The sequence below is a fragment of the Pieris napi genome, chromosome 16 (genome assembly GCF_905475465.1).
Source record: "Pieris napi chromosome 16, ilPieNapi1.2, whole genome shotgun sequence".
NCBI lineage: Eukaryota > Metazoa > Arthropoda > Insecta > Lepidoptera > Pieridae > Pieris > Pieris napi.
Genome location: NC_062249.1, coordinates 4,566,827 through 4,581,599, shown reverse-complemented (window position 1 = coordinate 4,581,599; position 14,773 = coordinate 4,566,827). Strand labels below are relative to the sequence as shown.

At 33.9% G+C, this 14,773-nt stretch overlaps 1 protein-coding gene across 5 annotated transcripts; it reads right to left on the bottom strand.

Moving 5' to 3' along the window:
• Positions 1–174: 174 nt before the first annotated feature.
• LOC125057155 (protein transport protein Sec24C) lies at positions 175–14,153 on the bottom strand. Of its 5 annotated transcripts, none has more exons than XM_047660651.1 (19): positions 14,029–14,153; positions 12,749–13,508; positions 11,869–12,715; positions 11,632–11,774; positions 11,259–11,376; positions 10,905–10,990; positions 10,385–10,574; positions 9,984–10,093; positions 9,732–9,845; positions 9,245–9,334; positions 8,689–8,874; positions 8,192–8,339; positions 7,749–7,909; positions 6,972–7,140; positions 5,574–5,786; positions 4,926–5,120; positions 4,374–4,553; positions 2,868–3,061; positions 175–1,422 (listed from the first exon to the last, which is right to left on the bottom strand). In XM_047660651.1, the coding sequence occupies exons 2-19, from the start codon at positions 13,490–13,492 to the stop codon at positions 1,285–1,287; spliced, it is 4,026 nt and encodes a 1,341-aa protein (XP_047516607.1). In that variant the 5' UTR covers positions 13,493–13,508; positions 14,029–14,153; the 3' UTR covers positions 175–1,284. The 5 variants fall into 5 exon arrangements, with proteins under 5 accessions (XP_047516607.1, XP_047516602.1, XP_047516604.1 ...); XM_047660649.1 differs by adding an exon at positions 2,271–2,404 and having other exon boundaries at positions 1,283–1,422; positions 11,869–13,508; XM_047660646.1 differs by having other exon boundaries at positions 11,869–13,508.
• Between the last annotated feature and the right edge of the window lie 620 nt (positions 14,154–14,773).

Below are 14,773 nucleotides of genomic sequence, written 5' to 3'. Positions count from 1 at the left end.
TCGTGCGATTAATATTTATTGAACTACCGAAAACTACCGAGAATGTATGGGAAGCATTTGAGAAAAGTAAAACGTTCCTATATTGAATCAAGATACATTTTCATATATGTTACACATATACAACAGTACCCCAAACGTTAGCTGAAAAGACATATTGTTTTAATAAAACAAATATTAACATAATTCCAATATACTTTATTTACACAATCGAACCTTAATCCTATAATAATTGAATTAACCTAAAAAAATAATGTCTACTGTAGATTGGAATACATATCAATACCAAACAAATGACCTATATTAACGAAATATTTTACCTAGAATGTATAAAGTAAATCAGATTTAATATATTAATAAAATTATGATTTTAACACTTGAATGTCAACTGATGACTAATTTCACATGGTTAGCGAATGAATATTGCAATATTAAATCTAAATAAATTTAGAAATGAGTTTATACCAGATGAAAAACTAATTGCGTAATATCATAATTAATAAATGAATTATATATAAATCGCTCCAATCATATTGAATTATTTACATTAACAAAAATAGAAACCTTAAATATTTTAATACATTACAATTAAGGCTTTTAAACAGAGAACAGTTTTTATCTTTCCTTTTCACAAAAAATTACACGAAATTATGATTTTTTTATTAATTGTATGTTACACACAAGAAAAATTAATTACAAATTTAATCTACTTTTTTTAATTAAAAAAACTGCGTTTAGTAGACTACTTTGTGTATTTATACTCGTTATTGAATTATCATGAGTTATTAATTTTTGTAAGTAGTATATACCCATAATCTCTTATAAAAACTTATCATCGTATAAAAACCTCAATTCTCATAACATTGACCACACATATAATTGATCGGTTTGTCATAATTGTATTTGGAAATATTAACTATATAGCACAAATGTGGAAGGCCTAATTCCTATTCGTATTTTATCATTAGAACAACGCTAAGTAAAATTATATTTAATTATCAGATTGCAAGGCCATTTAAAATAAAACTATAGAAACGCGAAAGCAGTCACAATTCACTTAACAAATTCGCGTTTATATTAGTGTTATTTTAAGAAGTACTAACGTAAACCAAATATATAGTTTCATACATATACTAAATGTCGTGAAATATATAAAAAAAGGGAATTTTCTTGGCTAATATGAAACTTCATTAACAGTCTAACGTATGCGTGATCATCAGGAATTTATCCCAAACACTTTATTGGAAACATTTTGAAATGTCCACGGTTTATTTATATTTCATACTGCTATAGAAGATTTCTGATTTCCTTATGTATGTGGCAGAGGTAGTCGACGTATGAGGAAGACCCGTCCACTCCTCGATCTTCAACCAAGAAGTGCCGCAACACTGCCTCCAATTTGTCATGCTGACGCATAACCGTTAACTGAAATAAAAATAGGAATTAATGGCAACTAACGTCACGAGAACAGTATATACCCGATGCTATGTCGCGTTTCGCTTGATTGTGATTGGTTGTGTGGTTGCGGACGTTATATTATGTCAAATTAAATTATCATTTATTCATAAATGTCGTCGATAAAAAATTAAATGCTAAACTAATTCGTAACTTACATTTACTGTCAGTTCTCAAAGGGCATAGAACAGACAAAAAGAAACGACAATAATCTGTATTTAAGGAGTTGTATCTCTTTTTTATTTTATTCAATAGATATTCTATAACTAAAATAATTTTCATACGCAATTCTCCTGACAAGACTTAACTTACTTCAAACCACAATGTAACCTTTCATGGATTTTGTATATGTATTCTGAAATATAAATTTCTAAATATAAAAATAATCTATACACCACCATCCATCTGACCAATCACAATCAAACAATAGTTTCATAGTCAAACCCGGTGCGTTATTAGAAATTTATTGTTAATTAGAAAAAATTAAATATTAACATTACTTTAAGGAATGTTAGGTCAAAAAATTATCAGAAATATCCACCACCAAATAACTTTTTCTTCGATGATGCAAATTGTTGAGCTTACGGCATGCATGACACTAGACAAATATGAAAGCGCACACAACCCATTACAAACTTCATAAAATCGATTTTATGACGTTTCCAGCGAAAAACCAAAAAGGGCATAGAAACACTTTAAAAACAACAAATATTTCCTTTTCGTAATCTTCGAAAGTAATTTTTTCCACAATCCCAAATTCGGGTAAGCGGCCAAAGAAAAAAACATCCCAAAACATTCAGATGCCAAATTCAACCTACATAATTTTCTGCACCATTTTGTGTGTGTTCATCAAAAACTCCACATAAGAGGGCGTTCCATCGACACCAGAGTCTTCCAATAACATTTTGCGGTATAACGCCTCGTTCTTGCCATTCTGATGTACGATTTCAAGCTACGTGCGACAGAGATAGATATAAGAAACATGCACGTGCGAAAGAGAGATACCATGCACGTAAAAGAGTTACAATACTACATTCGTGCAATTCATATTAAATGTGTTAGTGAAGGTTACTAATTATTAAAAAAAAAGAGGAAAACTTTTGTTTAAGAATAGCAAAGTTTTATAATAGAAAAAAGCTTAAATAAAAGGAAAAAATACTAAATAGTCTAAATATTAAATACATTTTTTACAGTTAATTTTGCATAGGTACAGTTTTTTATATGTTTCAAATTATATCTCATAAATAAATAACTAAGTCAAATGGAAAACAAATTTTATAACACACAACTAATCCATGACAATAAAAACTATGTATATCATAGTATATACTATAAACTATGTATATAAATGTATATCGAAATAATAAATAAAATCTATCAAAATATATCAAAATCTCAAGAGCGTTTATGCTCACCCGCATAGCAGTTCTCCTCTTATCTCTTGCATCTTCTAGCAAGGCTCTAACGGCTCTGTTCAGCTCGTTATCTAGTTCTGGAAGCTCGCAGACCTGGGTATTCAGCTGGTGAGGAGATGGAGCGCCGAAAACATCATTTACGAATTCCGGAGAGGCCTGTGATCCAACCCAGAGCAGCATATGGACGCCATTTTCTGGAATAAATTGGCTCAAAATTATACGATAATGTTCTTACACTTACACTATGGCAGCGCTGAAAAAACTGTGCATTTTATGGTTTATATATATATATATATATATATATATATATTATATCTTATATATAAAATTCTCGTGTCGCGGTGTTTGTAGTTAAAAGACACTGTGCAAGATTAATGCATATATAAAGAAACGTGTCTCGGCAACATGAGTGAACATCAGGAGAAGGTGTTGGAAGGTCATGGTGCTGTCCACATATAATTGTCTTTGATGCACTGTGTTTAAATTTGGAATATCTTTATTTTATTTTTACATGTACGGTGTCATTTAATTTAGTTCATATATTTTCTCTTACAAGTAAACACAATGTTTTACAATTTATTTTGCATTTTAATTATTGCTTTAGCCACTAGTCCACCCTATCAGTAAACTCCTCCGAAACGACTTGACCGATTCTCATAAAATTTTGTGTGCATATTGGGTATATCTGAGAATCGGACAACATCTATTTTTCATCCCCCTAAATGTTAAGGGTCCACCCCTAAATTATTTAATGTAATGTGTATGTAACGGGCAAACAAAATATACAAAGTCGAAGTCAAATCATTTAGGCGTAATAAAGGCGCTTTTGAAAGTTTTTTTTTAAATTACACCGGTTGTTTCATATGGAGAAGCATCGGATAGAAACTCCATACTTACTTTTAAAATAGTTTTTACAATATTTTTTATACATTGATTTGATATATGATATATGTGAAGACCTAGAACAAAACTGATCTCAACAACTTACAAAGTATGTACAAACAGTAGGTGCTTAATAAATTGCTGAAATTACTTGCTTTTTATTGAGTATTGAGATATTGTGGATGGTGTGTTGCATCACACACCATTCTGCTAGTTACCTTTGTATGGCCTAATGTACTATCGATGTAACCATGATGTGTTATGATAGCAATTTCGATGAATTCAGTTTTGTTACTACGTTTTCAAATAATATTTCATTAGCGTCTTATAATCTTAAACGAGAGGTTCTATGTTAGTTAGTATGTTACTCATTATATTCCACAGTAAAGTTCAGAATATTATAACCCCTTCCACCAAACTTCGTAGAAATTTAAAGCTTTTTATCTTAGTTTTGTTCTTCAACAAGTAATATGCAGGCTCATTTCTGTGTTTAATTATTTTTATTAACAGGGAGGAAGTTGCCTTTTGTGTTTTCAAACTAGAAACTATATTGCACCGGGAATCAAATCTATACACATTGGAGTTCAAACCCAGTTATCCTAATTTATCTTAAAATATACTTACCAAGCAGATAGACCCCCTGATCGCTCATCTTATCGACAGAGGCCCTAAGCGGCTGCGGCGTATTTGGAAGCGTATGTAATGGAAGAAGACGCGGGTACGTGTATACTACGGACTGACATACGTCCGCTGTCAACGCACGGTACATTGCGCACGAACGGTCGTCACAGGTTATGTCTGGACCTGGAACATTTATTTTATTATACTTTTTTATAATTTCATTTGTTCCATAGAAATAGCTCTATCATACAAATATAGTTGAAAATTTATGGTCTATTGTTTTGACAATAACAGTTCATATTTCTAAGAATATTTATGGTACGTATTTTTTGGGAATAGATAATACAACATTGTGCCCTTATGTATTTTTTTACTAAAAAGAACATATTTAATAAAAACAAAATATATAAGTACATTGTCATAGAGTAATATTTTACCTCGCTTTAAAAAGCTATTTAAAATTATTACAAACCAAGAAAATATTCTATGAGATGGTTTTTAATATATTTATAACAAAAATTTACCAACTTCATGTGTGATTGTAACAATACATACCTCCAGAAATAGCGTCTGACCGTAATAGACCGCTGGTATACAAAGGCAGTAGTTTCATAGACTCCGGTAAGACTAATTGGGCCGCAGAAGATGGCGACGCACAGTGTCTTCTGTACGCGGCCAACGAACGCGCGCATCGGGTTGTTAAACCTTCACGTACTGCGCGGGGTGGGGCGTCACGAAGGACCCATACCGCTGAAACATTAATACCACAATAAGTTTATAAAGCGTTTAAGGAAGATGGTAACATTTAGTAAACGGTGTAGTTTGACACCAATTATAAATAACTTAACTCATTTTTATGACATTGTAAAAATGAATATGACATTTGCATGCCTATTTATATATGGCTGATTGTGCGGATTTTTGTAGTTGATCGATCTAATACCACTATCTTGGCAAATAAACGATTTATTTATTTAAAATTCTTGACGAAGACCAATCAATAGTAATATTAGGTTTATTATTGTTTAATCATTCTTAATACATCATCGGTCAATTCTACTTTTTTTAAAGCATATAGCAATTCTTTAGCTGAAGTAATCTTTCGTTTGTTTCTGTCAAATTCTTATATTTCGCTGTGATAAATAAATACTAACGAATACTTTGAATTTGTTTTTATGGAAAAAAATCGGTAAAAATAAATACCTTGTTTAGTTAGGAAATTGATCATCGTATCCAATTCAGCAGATCTATACACATCAGCGAGCTGGTGGGCCACATTGAGTGCTAGGTTTAGCACACGTAATCTTCTCTGACCGGATCGATGCGTGTACAGCAACGCAGTTTGTATGTATACGCCGTCCTCGCCCGTCAGTTTGTCGTCATGTTTTATTTCGACGCCTATCGCCTTGTCAGGGTCTAATTAATCAAATATTTTTAATGTTAGAGGTTATTCTTTTGATTTATAACTGGCAGTAAATTTATAAGCATTTCATTTTTTAAATCTAAGTTTATTTATAATGTGAATAAAATTCTCGTGCTACGGTGTTTTGTGTGAATTTCGGTTAGTTCTGCGAATCGAACCACATTTAATTTTATTTTTTAGACATAATTTTTTGTTTTTATTTTTTTTGATATACCAAATAAAATTACATACACCCTCTACGATCAACCACTATTTTTTATTATAGTAGTTAGTTATGTTTATTTAACAATAAAAAAATTTCCTAGAAATAATATACATGGCCAAACAACGTTTCCCGAGTCTATTAGGGGGCGTCCATAAATTACGTGAGGTGTTTAAGGGGGGAGAGGGGGTCGAGTCAAATCTCATTTAATCTTACGTTGGAGAAAGGGGGGGTCTCGGCAAATATCACGCAATTTTTTTTCTAATTAAAAAAAAATTAGGAAAACAGTTAACCCTTAAGCCTATCTCTGCAACTTCCCGCTAACTCCATACCTAAATTTCACTTATTTTGTTTTAGTTGTAAATAAAAGCACGAAGCAATTTTTTTTTCTTTTTACAATAACAATCCAACGCATTTACGTAAGAAACCTACATTTTGAAAAATCTCACGTGAGATTGGGGGATGGGGGAGGGGGTTGAATAAAATCTCACGACATCTCACCAGGGGGGGAGGGAGGTACAGAAAATTAAAAGAAACACCTCACGTAATTTATGGACGCCTCCTTATCTATTATTAATATCCCGAGATATTATTAGTCCAGTCCTTTAAATAAAACTTATTTAACAGACATAAGCGCGAATTTATTGCATTATTAAATGTGCTGATCGTGACCACGATTGCTGTAAAATATTCGAAATGTCAGTTATCGTCAGTAAAGTTTAATTTAAATGTACTTGCGTTAACCAAGACGTACGTCCTGTCAGAAATTGGCAGATAAAAAAAATATCAGTTGAAATATTACTCCAATCAACTGTTCACTAGTAGTTAGTGATTAAAAGAGAATATTTTCCAACTGCAGAATTGTAGATTTTTAGTAAAGACTTGCTTGAAAACTTTCTCCATTACGCCACCAATAATGTCTTCTTTAAGTCTGAAAGAAACTGTGATAATAAACATATTAATAATTAAAACATACCAATAGCAGCCAATTCGACATCAGTGGTGTTAGACATAAAGAAATGTCCGAAGAAGTCAGTAGCTCGTACGCCCGTGGACGTGCGTACACGCATCACGGCATCGTGAGCAGTGTTACGCGTCACTACGCGACGAACATCACGGCATAGACGACTGCCGTCTGTTTCAGCCTGGAAATATATTAGTTATAAAGCAAAAGAGCGAAGACGACGAAAAATCAAGATTTCATTATCAATCGCAATGTGTAGCCTTTCTTTTCTTCTCTCTCCTTCCAAACATAATGAAAGTTATCAAAAATGATAAGAAAAACAACCACGGGTTGCACTCCGGGAGTGCCGGCAGAAGTGAAAACTTGAATATTAACGTTGTGCATTTTTGATATTTTGGAATGGTTAGGGAATAATTTTACACGAATTGCTTTATCAGTATAAAAGTACATACTATCATATACGTGGAATACAATATTTATTTATTGCGCTATCGTACCCAAACATGACAATTTATATTACATTAAATACGCCGCGCCAACCGTCTACTCTCCATCCGTCTTACGAATTTTCGATCAGGTCACGTGTCCTGACGCGAGAATAACATTTTTTACCCATTCCAAAAAAGTGTACGCCGCTAAAGAAGTTTTCACTTCAAAAATCTACTATACAAATTTTAAATTACTTCTTTTAACATAAGATGACCAATTTTTTTAACTAAAATATATTTTAGGTAAAAATTTTAATTCTCTGTCGGTTTATCGGCTCCGTCTCGAATGAAATAAACTTACAGTGAAATAAGTGTATTTATGCACTTGTCCGCCCGTCAATCGCGGCAGTTGTCCGATAGTTGCCGTATCGACGTACGAGTTGTTAAATACGAACAGTTCGACGGACACGCCCGCAGCGGAACACGCTTGACCTAGCTCGTTGTACGCTGTTGTTTGGGGACCTTGAACATAATTATTCAAACATCAAACTTATGTACATAATATTCACATTTATAAATTTAGTTGTGTATTTTAAAATGGCATTCATGTTTTATGATACGATATTGAATATCTTTGAAAAATCCCAAACATTCAAAAAAAATTATATACAATAAATCATGAATATACTCATATATTGTGTAGTTCCTCAAATTTCCTTCAGAATAAATATAAAAAGTGTTGGCCAAAAAATACGACAAATTTAATTTAACAAAAAAATATTACGCCAAAAAGTAAAAACTCACTCAAGATCTGCTTCTCTTTTTCTGTTCCAAGAAGTTTTCTATCTTCTCTATTAATAAGTTTTCCGGGCGCATTGTAAGTTGGAAGCGATGTGTGGAATACTAAGAGTTGACCACAGGTATCTGCCGCTTTAAGGGCTTCCAGACCGGCCTAAAAATTATTATTGATATTTTTATAATACACAAAATAATAAAGAGAGTTTAATTCCTAAATATAATTTAATATTATCTATGTTTAGTTGTGTATTTTTGGTCATAGCAAAATAATGTTCTATCATTTGTGCAATGTGCAACAAGTTTTAGTCAAATACATAATCTTTCTGTTTTCTAAGCCTTAAATTGTAATATTAACAACCCGTTGAATAAATATACACAAAATACATTATATACAGAATGTTGTGTAATCATAGCATTTATGTTTGCTTGTTATTCCTAAATGTGGCGGTAAATAAATGTTCAACATATATATATACATAAGTATCCTTTGTAAATTATCTTACCTGAACAGCAGGCAACAAAATAATCTCAGTATTCTGGTTCTCAGCAAATATTGTGGGTAATTGCTCGAGCAATGCCTCCAGAACCGGTCCAGACTCTTCAGCTTCTACAAGGAAGCCTTCCAGGATTGGTACAAACATGTCTCCGATGTCACCGACTGATAGCATTTGTGGTTGTGCAAGGGAACCCTAGAATATTGTCAATTATAATAAAACAGAATTCCTGTGACAATAGTGTTTAGGCAGTTTTTTTAATTAATTCATTAGTTCTAAAATTAATTTTCATATACTTTTTAGAATTAAAAAACACTATTTAAAATATTAGTTATACAAATTTTATATTAATTTTTTTAATAGTCCCAATTCTATGTTTTTGCAATTTCCAATAAATGAAAATATATAATTCCATTTGCTCACAATTTTGTAAAATTTAGTTTTTCCTGTTCTATATTGTGGTATATTCTGTTCGACATATTATGTAATTTTACATATTTTCTATTTCGATAAGTTCATTTTTTTTGTTTGTACAATTATTTCATTAATTAAATGTCAATCTCACCTTGATATTGTAGAAGTGCACAGTAGAACTGTAAGTAATGAATCCTACTCGGGTCATACACTTGCCAGTTTGTTCATCCTTTGGCATTGCCTGTAAAAGTAATTATAAACCCAACTTCATTTCTAGAAACTACAAAGAATAATCGGCCTTACTTTAAATCTATACGGCCTTATAAAAATGTTTTTAAGAGAAAAGTTATTATTGTTAAATTTCTTCTAAGATTCTATTTGGTGCCATTATTTATCTAGAGTGGTGTTAAATTAGTGGATTGGGCGTGCGCCTCTCAACCCTGAGATGTGTGTTCAAACCACCGCTGTTCACCAGTGGACTTATCTTTCTATATGTGCAATAAACACTCACTAAAACAGTGATGGCGTGTCTGACACAGACGCCTGTACACCTACTTGCTTATTATGTAAAAAGGAATGATCACGAAACAGATAAGGAATCCGAAGAGCTAGAAGGTAGCGCCACGTTTTTTATTTACCTGAATGATATCCAGAATATTGTCACATATAGTGCGCAGAAGACCACTCTTCATGGAGTTATACGATACGTCTATTACGAATACTACAGCTGGTGGATTAGGCAGGGTGTTGTTCTGAAATAAATTATTAACAGATTTGAATAAAAATCTATTTAATTATTAATAAGAACATATATAAATTGACAATGGCAACAGCCATATAGAAGAGAACTTTTTCAGGCTTCGATACTGAGTAAAGAGTAAATAACTCACCCTACAATATTCTTTAGTAGCGACAATTTCGTAGGCGCCGACACTAATTTCAGCCGGAAGTCTTCCGTACTGTTGCATTGTGTTTATGTATTGCGTGTACTCCATTGGCACTAAAATAAATAATATTCTTACATTTATGAATGTTTATGTTAATGTTTGTTGTGCCGAGCTAACATTGCAAAGTTTTATTTGAGAAGTGGAAAGTATTTTTAATCACAAAAATACATTTATTATATTTATTTATTTAGCTGTTAGCATCAGTCATTTTAATAGAAATGATTATTTAGCTACATTCATAATTTTTTTGAGACTTACATTTGACAGACATCATATGTATAGCAAATTTCAAATCATAGCAAATTTTTATTTATTCAAAGATTATGTCTTTAAGATTAACATACCCTCAGTAGTAGCTTTACAGAAGGCACACTTAAAATGCCTGCCCGCATCTACAAACTTCATATTGGGACAGATATATGCTTTGCATCGACTGCATCTCACTGGGCCCATGTTAGGTGACCCCGTGAGGGCTGCAAAGTCAATTAATGGTGGCTCCTGTTCTGTACCCACTGTCTCTGCCATGGGGGCAATCTGAAGTCATACAAATTTAGTAATTAATAAGATATTAAGAATTTCGGCTCCGCAAAATTATTTGAATAACTATAATACTTAATATTGTATTTATTATACAATATTACTTAAAAAGAGATTAAGCTAGGGTTTTTCTTGCTCAAAAACTCAAAGAAGTAAGAAAACAGTAACACACTATACAGTTACAGATATAAGATTAACAAAATGATTAAAAAGTTTTTAGTCTGAAATATTGACCATTTACAATAGACATTATTGTAAAACTTAAGAGATTTCAGGATTGGCAATAGACTTAGGTTGGCTTTACATTGTCTTATAAAGTGTACTTACAACAAGGCAGAAGGGAATGGATGTTTGTTTGAGAAGGTCAGTTGTCACAGGAACACTGTACAGGGAACTTCTTATGAATCTGGGACCTACACAGAGAAAAAGTTCCCTTACTTCAATAGCACAATGCACATACATTAAAAATCAAATAAATATAATTAGTTATGTGAAGATATCATTTTAGATGAATTTGTCCTCATTTAAAATAGATAACAAATAGTTACAAGTGTTTGCAACATATGTCGCTACATTTGCAAAAAAGTTTTATTTGAGATTTAGAATCAAATCATTAGGAATCTGAATATTATCAAAAGTTAGGACATAATGAACTTCAGTAAAAGATAAAATTGAACTTACTAGCATTTCCTTTATCATCAACAATAAAGTCAGTGGTGACAAGTGGAGGCACTAAGCCTTTATCGTTGGTTACAAATACTCCACTGCGGTTATTTTGGTCATCGGACATCACTTGGATCTAATGGTGATATATTAATATTTAATTATTAAAAAGGTCTATTACTTAAAGTGTCTTAATAATATAATTATGATTCTATATTTAGATACTAAATACAATTCTCTAATTATTTTATAAAAAAGACTATAAAATAATTTAATCCTAATAAATTATTTACTGTAAATTTATAAAACTCTAGTCTCTAATGCTTTAAGAAATTAAATTTTTGCTTTTGAAAACAATATACAAATGGAAAATTATTTTAACAGCACTTACTGGACTTGGCATCTGATCAGGATCGAGCCTTCTTTGTTGAGGTTGCTGGTATGGCTGCTGTCCATAACTTGGCTGTTGGGCTGGGAAAGGTGGTGGATATCCTGAACCTGCCTGGTAATTTTGTTGAGGCATTGGGGGCATTCCTGAAAAAGTGTTTATACATAAAATTACCATAATAAATAATATTAGGATCAAGTATCTAATAGCAAATACCACAAAGTACAACAATAAAATTACCTGGATATTGAGGATTTTGTGGTGGTGCAGTGAACTGTCCCTGCTGATTCAATGGTGGTGGCATGTGAGGCATACCAGGCATAGATTGAAACTGATTGTACTGTGATGAGGGGGGCATGCCTGACTGTGGAGGCATTCCTGGCTGTGGAGGCATTCCTGGCTGTGGAGGCATTCCCGGCTGTGGAGGCATTCCCGGCTGTGGAGGCATTCCTGGCTGTGGAGGCATTCCCGGCTGTGGAGGCATTCCCGGTTGTGGAGGCATTCCCGGTTGTAGAGGCATTCCCGGTTGTGGAGGCATTCCCGGTTGTGGAGGCATTCCCGGCTGTGGGGGCATTCCTGGTCGGGGAGGCATTCCAGGTTGTGCAGCCGTGCCTGGTTGCTGAGGCATTCCTGATCGTGGAGCCATGCCTGGCTGAGAATTCATGCCCATCTGTGGTGGCATGCCTGGCTGCGGCGGTATGCCCTGCTGCGGTGGCATGCCCTGCTGCGGTGGCATGCCCTGCTGCGGTGGCATGCCCTGCTGCGGTGGCATGCCCTGCTGCGGTGGCATGCCCTGCTGCGGTGGCATGCCCTGCTGCGGTGGCATGCCCTGCTGCGGTGGCATGCCCTGCTGTGGTGGCATTCCCTGCTGCGGTGGCATTCCCTGCTGTGGTGGCATTCCCTGCTGCTGTGGCATGCTCTGCTGCGGTGGCATACCCTGCTGCTGTGGCATGCCCTGCTTCGGTGGCATACCTTGATGAGGTGGCATGCCTGGCTGCGGTGGCATACTGGGCTGAGGTGGCATTCCTGGCTGCGGTGGCAATCTTTGTTGTGGAGGCATGCTTGGTTGTGGGGGCACTGCTTGTTGAGAAGGCATGCCTGATTGTTGGGCCACAGCTTGTTGAATAGGCAATCCCTGTTGTGGCATATGGGATTGTTGTAAAGGTTTCTGCATGCTAGGAGGTCCTTGAGTGTCAGGTCTCATTGAACCCTGCTGACTTGTTGGTGGCATGGAACTTGCTTGTGAAAAATGCTGATTAGGCATAGGACCTCTATTCTGTATATTTGATGGTATGTTTTGCCCAAGTGACCCTTGATCAGGTCTCATTTGGGGTTGGTTCAAGCCTGGTTGACTAGTTGGAGGACCCTGTCCATACTGAAGTGGCATTTGAGGATTTTGTTGCATCGGTGGCATCCCTGTTTGGCTCTGCATACCAGGTTGTTGTTGCATGGGCTTTGGCATGTGCATAGATGTAGGTGGTTGATTGAACTGAGGACCAGGAGTAGAAGATGGAGGAATTTGGCCCATTGAAGCAGGGAATTGTTGAGGCATACTTGTGACTGGTGGCCGGCCAGGTTGCAATGATTTAACACCAGGTGGCATTTGGTTAAAGTTAGATGTGGGTGGAAAATTTGGAGGTAACTGACCTGGTGGCAGTTGGGATGGTGGTATAAATCCCTGTGGCCCATTTACATTCATATTTTGCATCTTGTTTGATATATCATTTTGGGAACTATTAGGTGGAATTTGGTTATAATTATTAGAATTTTGAATGCCATTGTAATCTTGTGATGGAGGATAGTTTAGTGGATTATTTGGCGCATTATTATTTTGGCCTGGTGGTGGATATTGTGGATTCATCATTTTGTGTGATAATTATCTGTAACAATGTATAATAACCCTATTTAATTATGCATGAGAATAATTATAAATTTAATATACCACTTGATTATCTTTAATTGTATGTTTATGACATAATGACAGTAATATTTTTTTGAGTCTTTATAGTGCATTTAGATGTCTGTTTTTATGTTACCTATATGTAACTACAAATTGCGGTTTATTTGTAAAATAATTCGGATAATTTTAAACAATAATAACTAACTTTTTAACATAAACGAATTATGACAGTAAGATTGGATTTGTAATTGCTAGGAAGATTTCATTTCATCTGGGTAGAATTTCCAGAAGTAATGCGACACATGAATTTTTCATAATATTTTGAGTCTATTACATATAAAATAAGACTGTAACAAGTTTTATTTTCAAAAAGATTCTTACACGAAGGTTGACAGCTGGAGACCCACTTTTAAAAATGTAATTTAAAATTGGTATGTATTAGAATCAAAAAAGTTAAATTATTTGTCAAATAGATACATTTATAACATTTTTACACTTACTTCAGTTTTATTATATTTTATCGTATTCACACACTAAAAATATAAACAACACAAGAAACTCCACAAATTTTCGGGCCACGTATCCTGACTGACAGTTTTGACAAATCACACCGCTTATGTGGAACTTTTCAAATTGCAAGGCAAACGCTTGTAGAGGAACGTCTTTTTCGTCGTTATTGATGTGTAATTGTGTGTAAACAAATATATTACAACTTTAAAATTTACGTGACATATTATTTTCAATCTTTTTGCTCTTTTTAATACAGAATTCATATTAGAGTATTGAAATATAATTACAAGAAATCGTCTGAAAATGTTGAAAGGAACGTTATAATTTCATAAAATAATATATCTGTGCAATATGATTTAAAAATATTATGAACTAACCAACTATAGTGCTTTTCATGAAAGAAGTCCCGCGGTGACTTTTGGAACTAAATTTGACAGGTCGGCAATGTTGTCATTCGTCGATGTTATCAAGTTCTTTTGTTGTGGTAGATTTTTGTCAATTTTTAACTAGCTTAGTGAATTTTAAAGATTGATTACAATGCCAAAAGTTGTAAAAAGTACGGCTCGAGAAATGATATTAAAGGTGAAAGAGTTCTGTGAAGCGGAACATAAGAATCAAGGTGTTTTAATACCACTAAACAATGTTGGGAAGAGAGTTGCCGCCATAACAGGTACTTTTTAGAGTTGCCATTTAATAATTTTTTGCTGTATTGATGGGACTTTTATGATATAAATT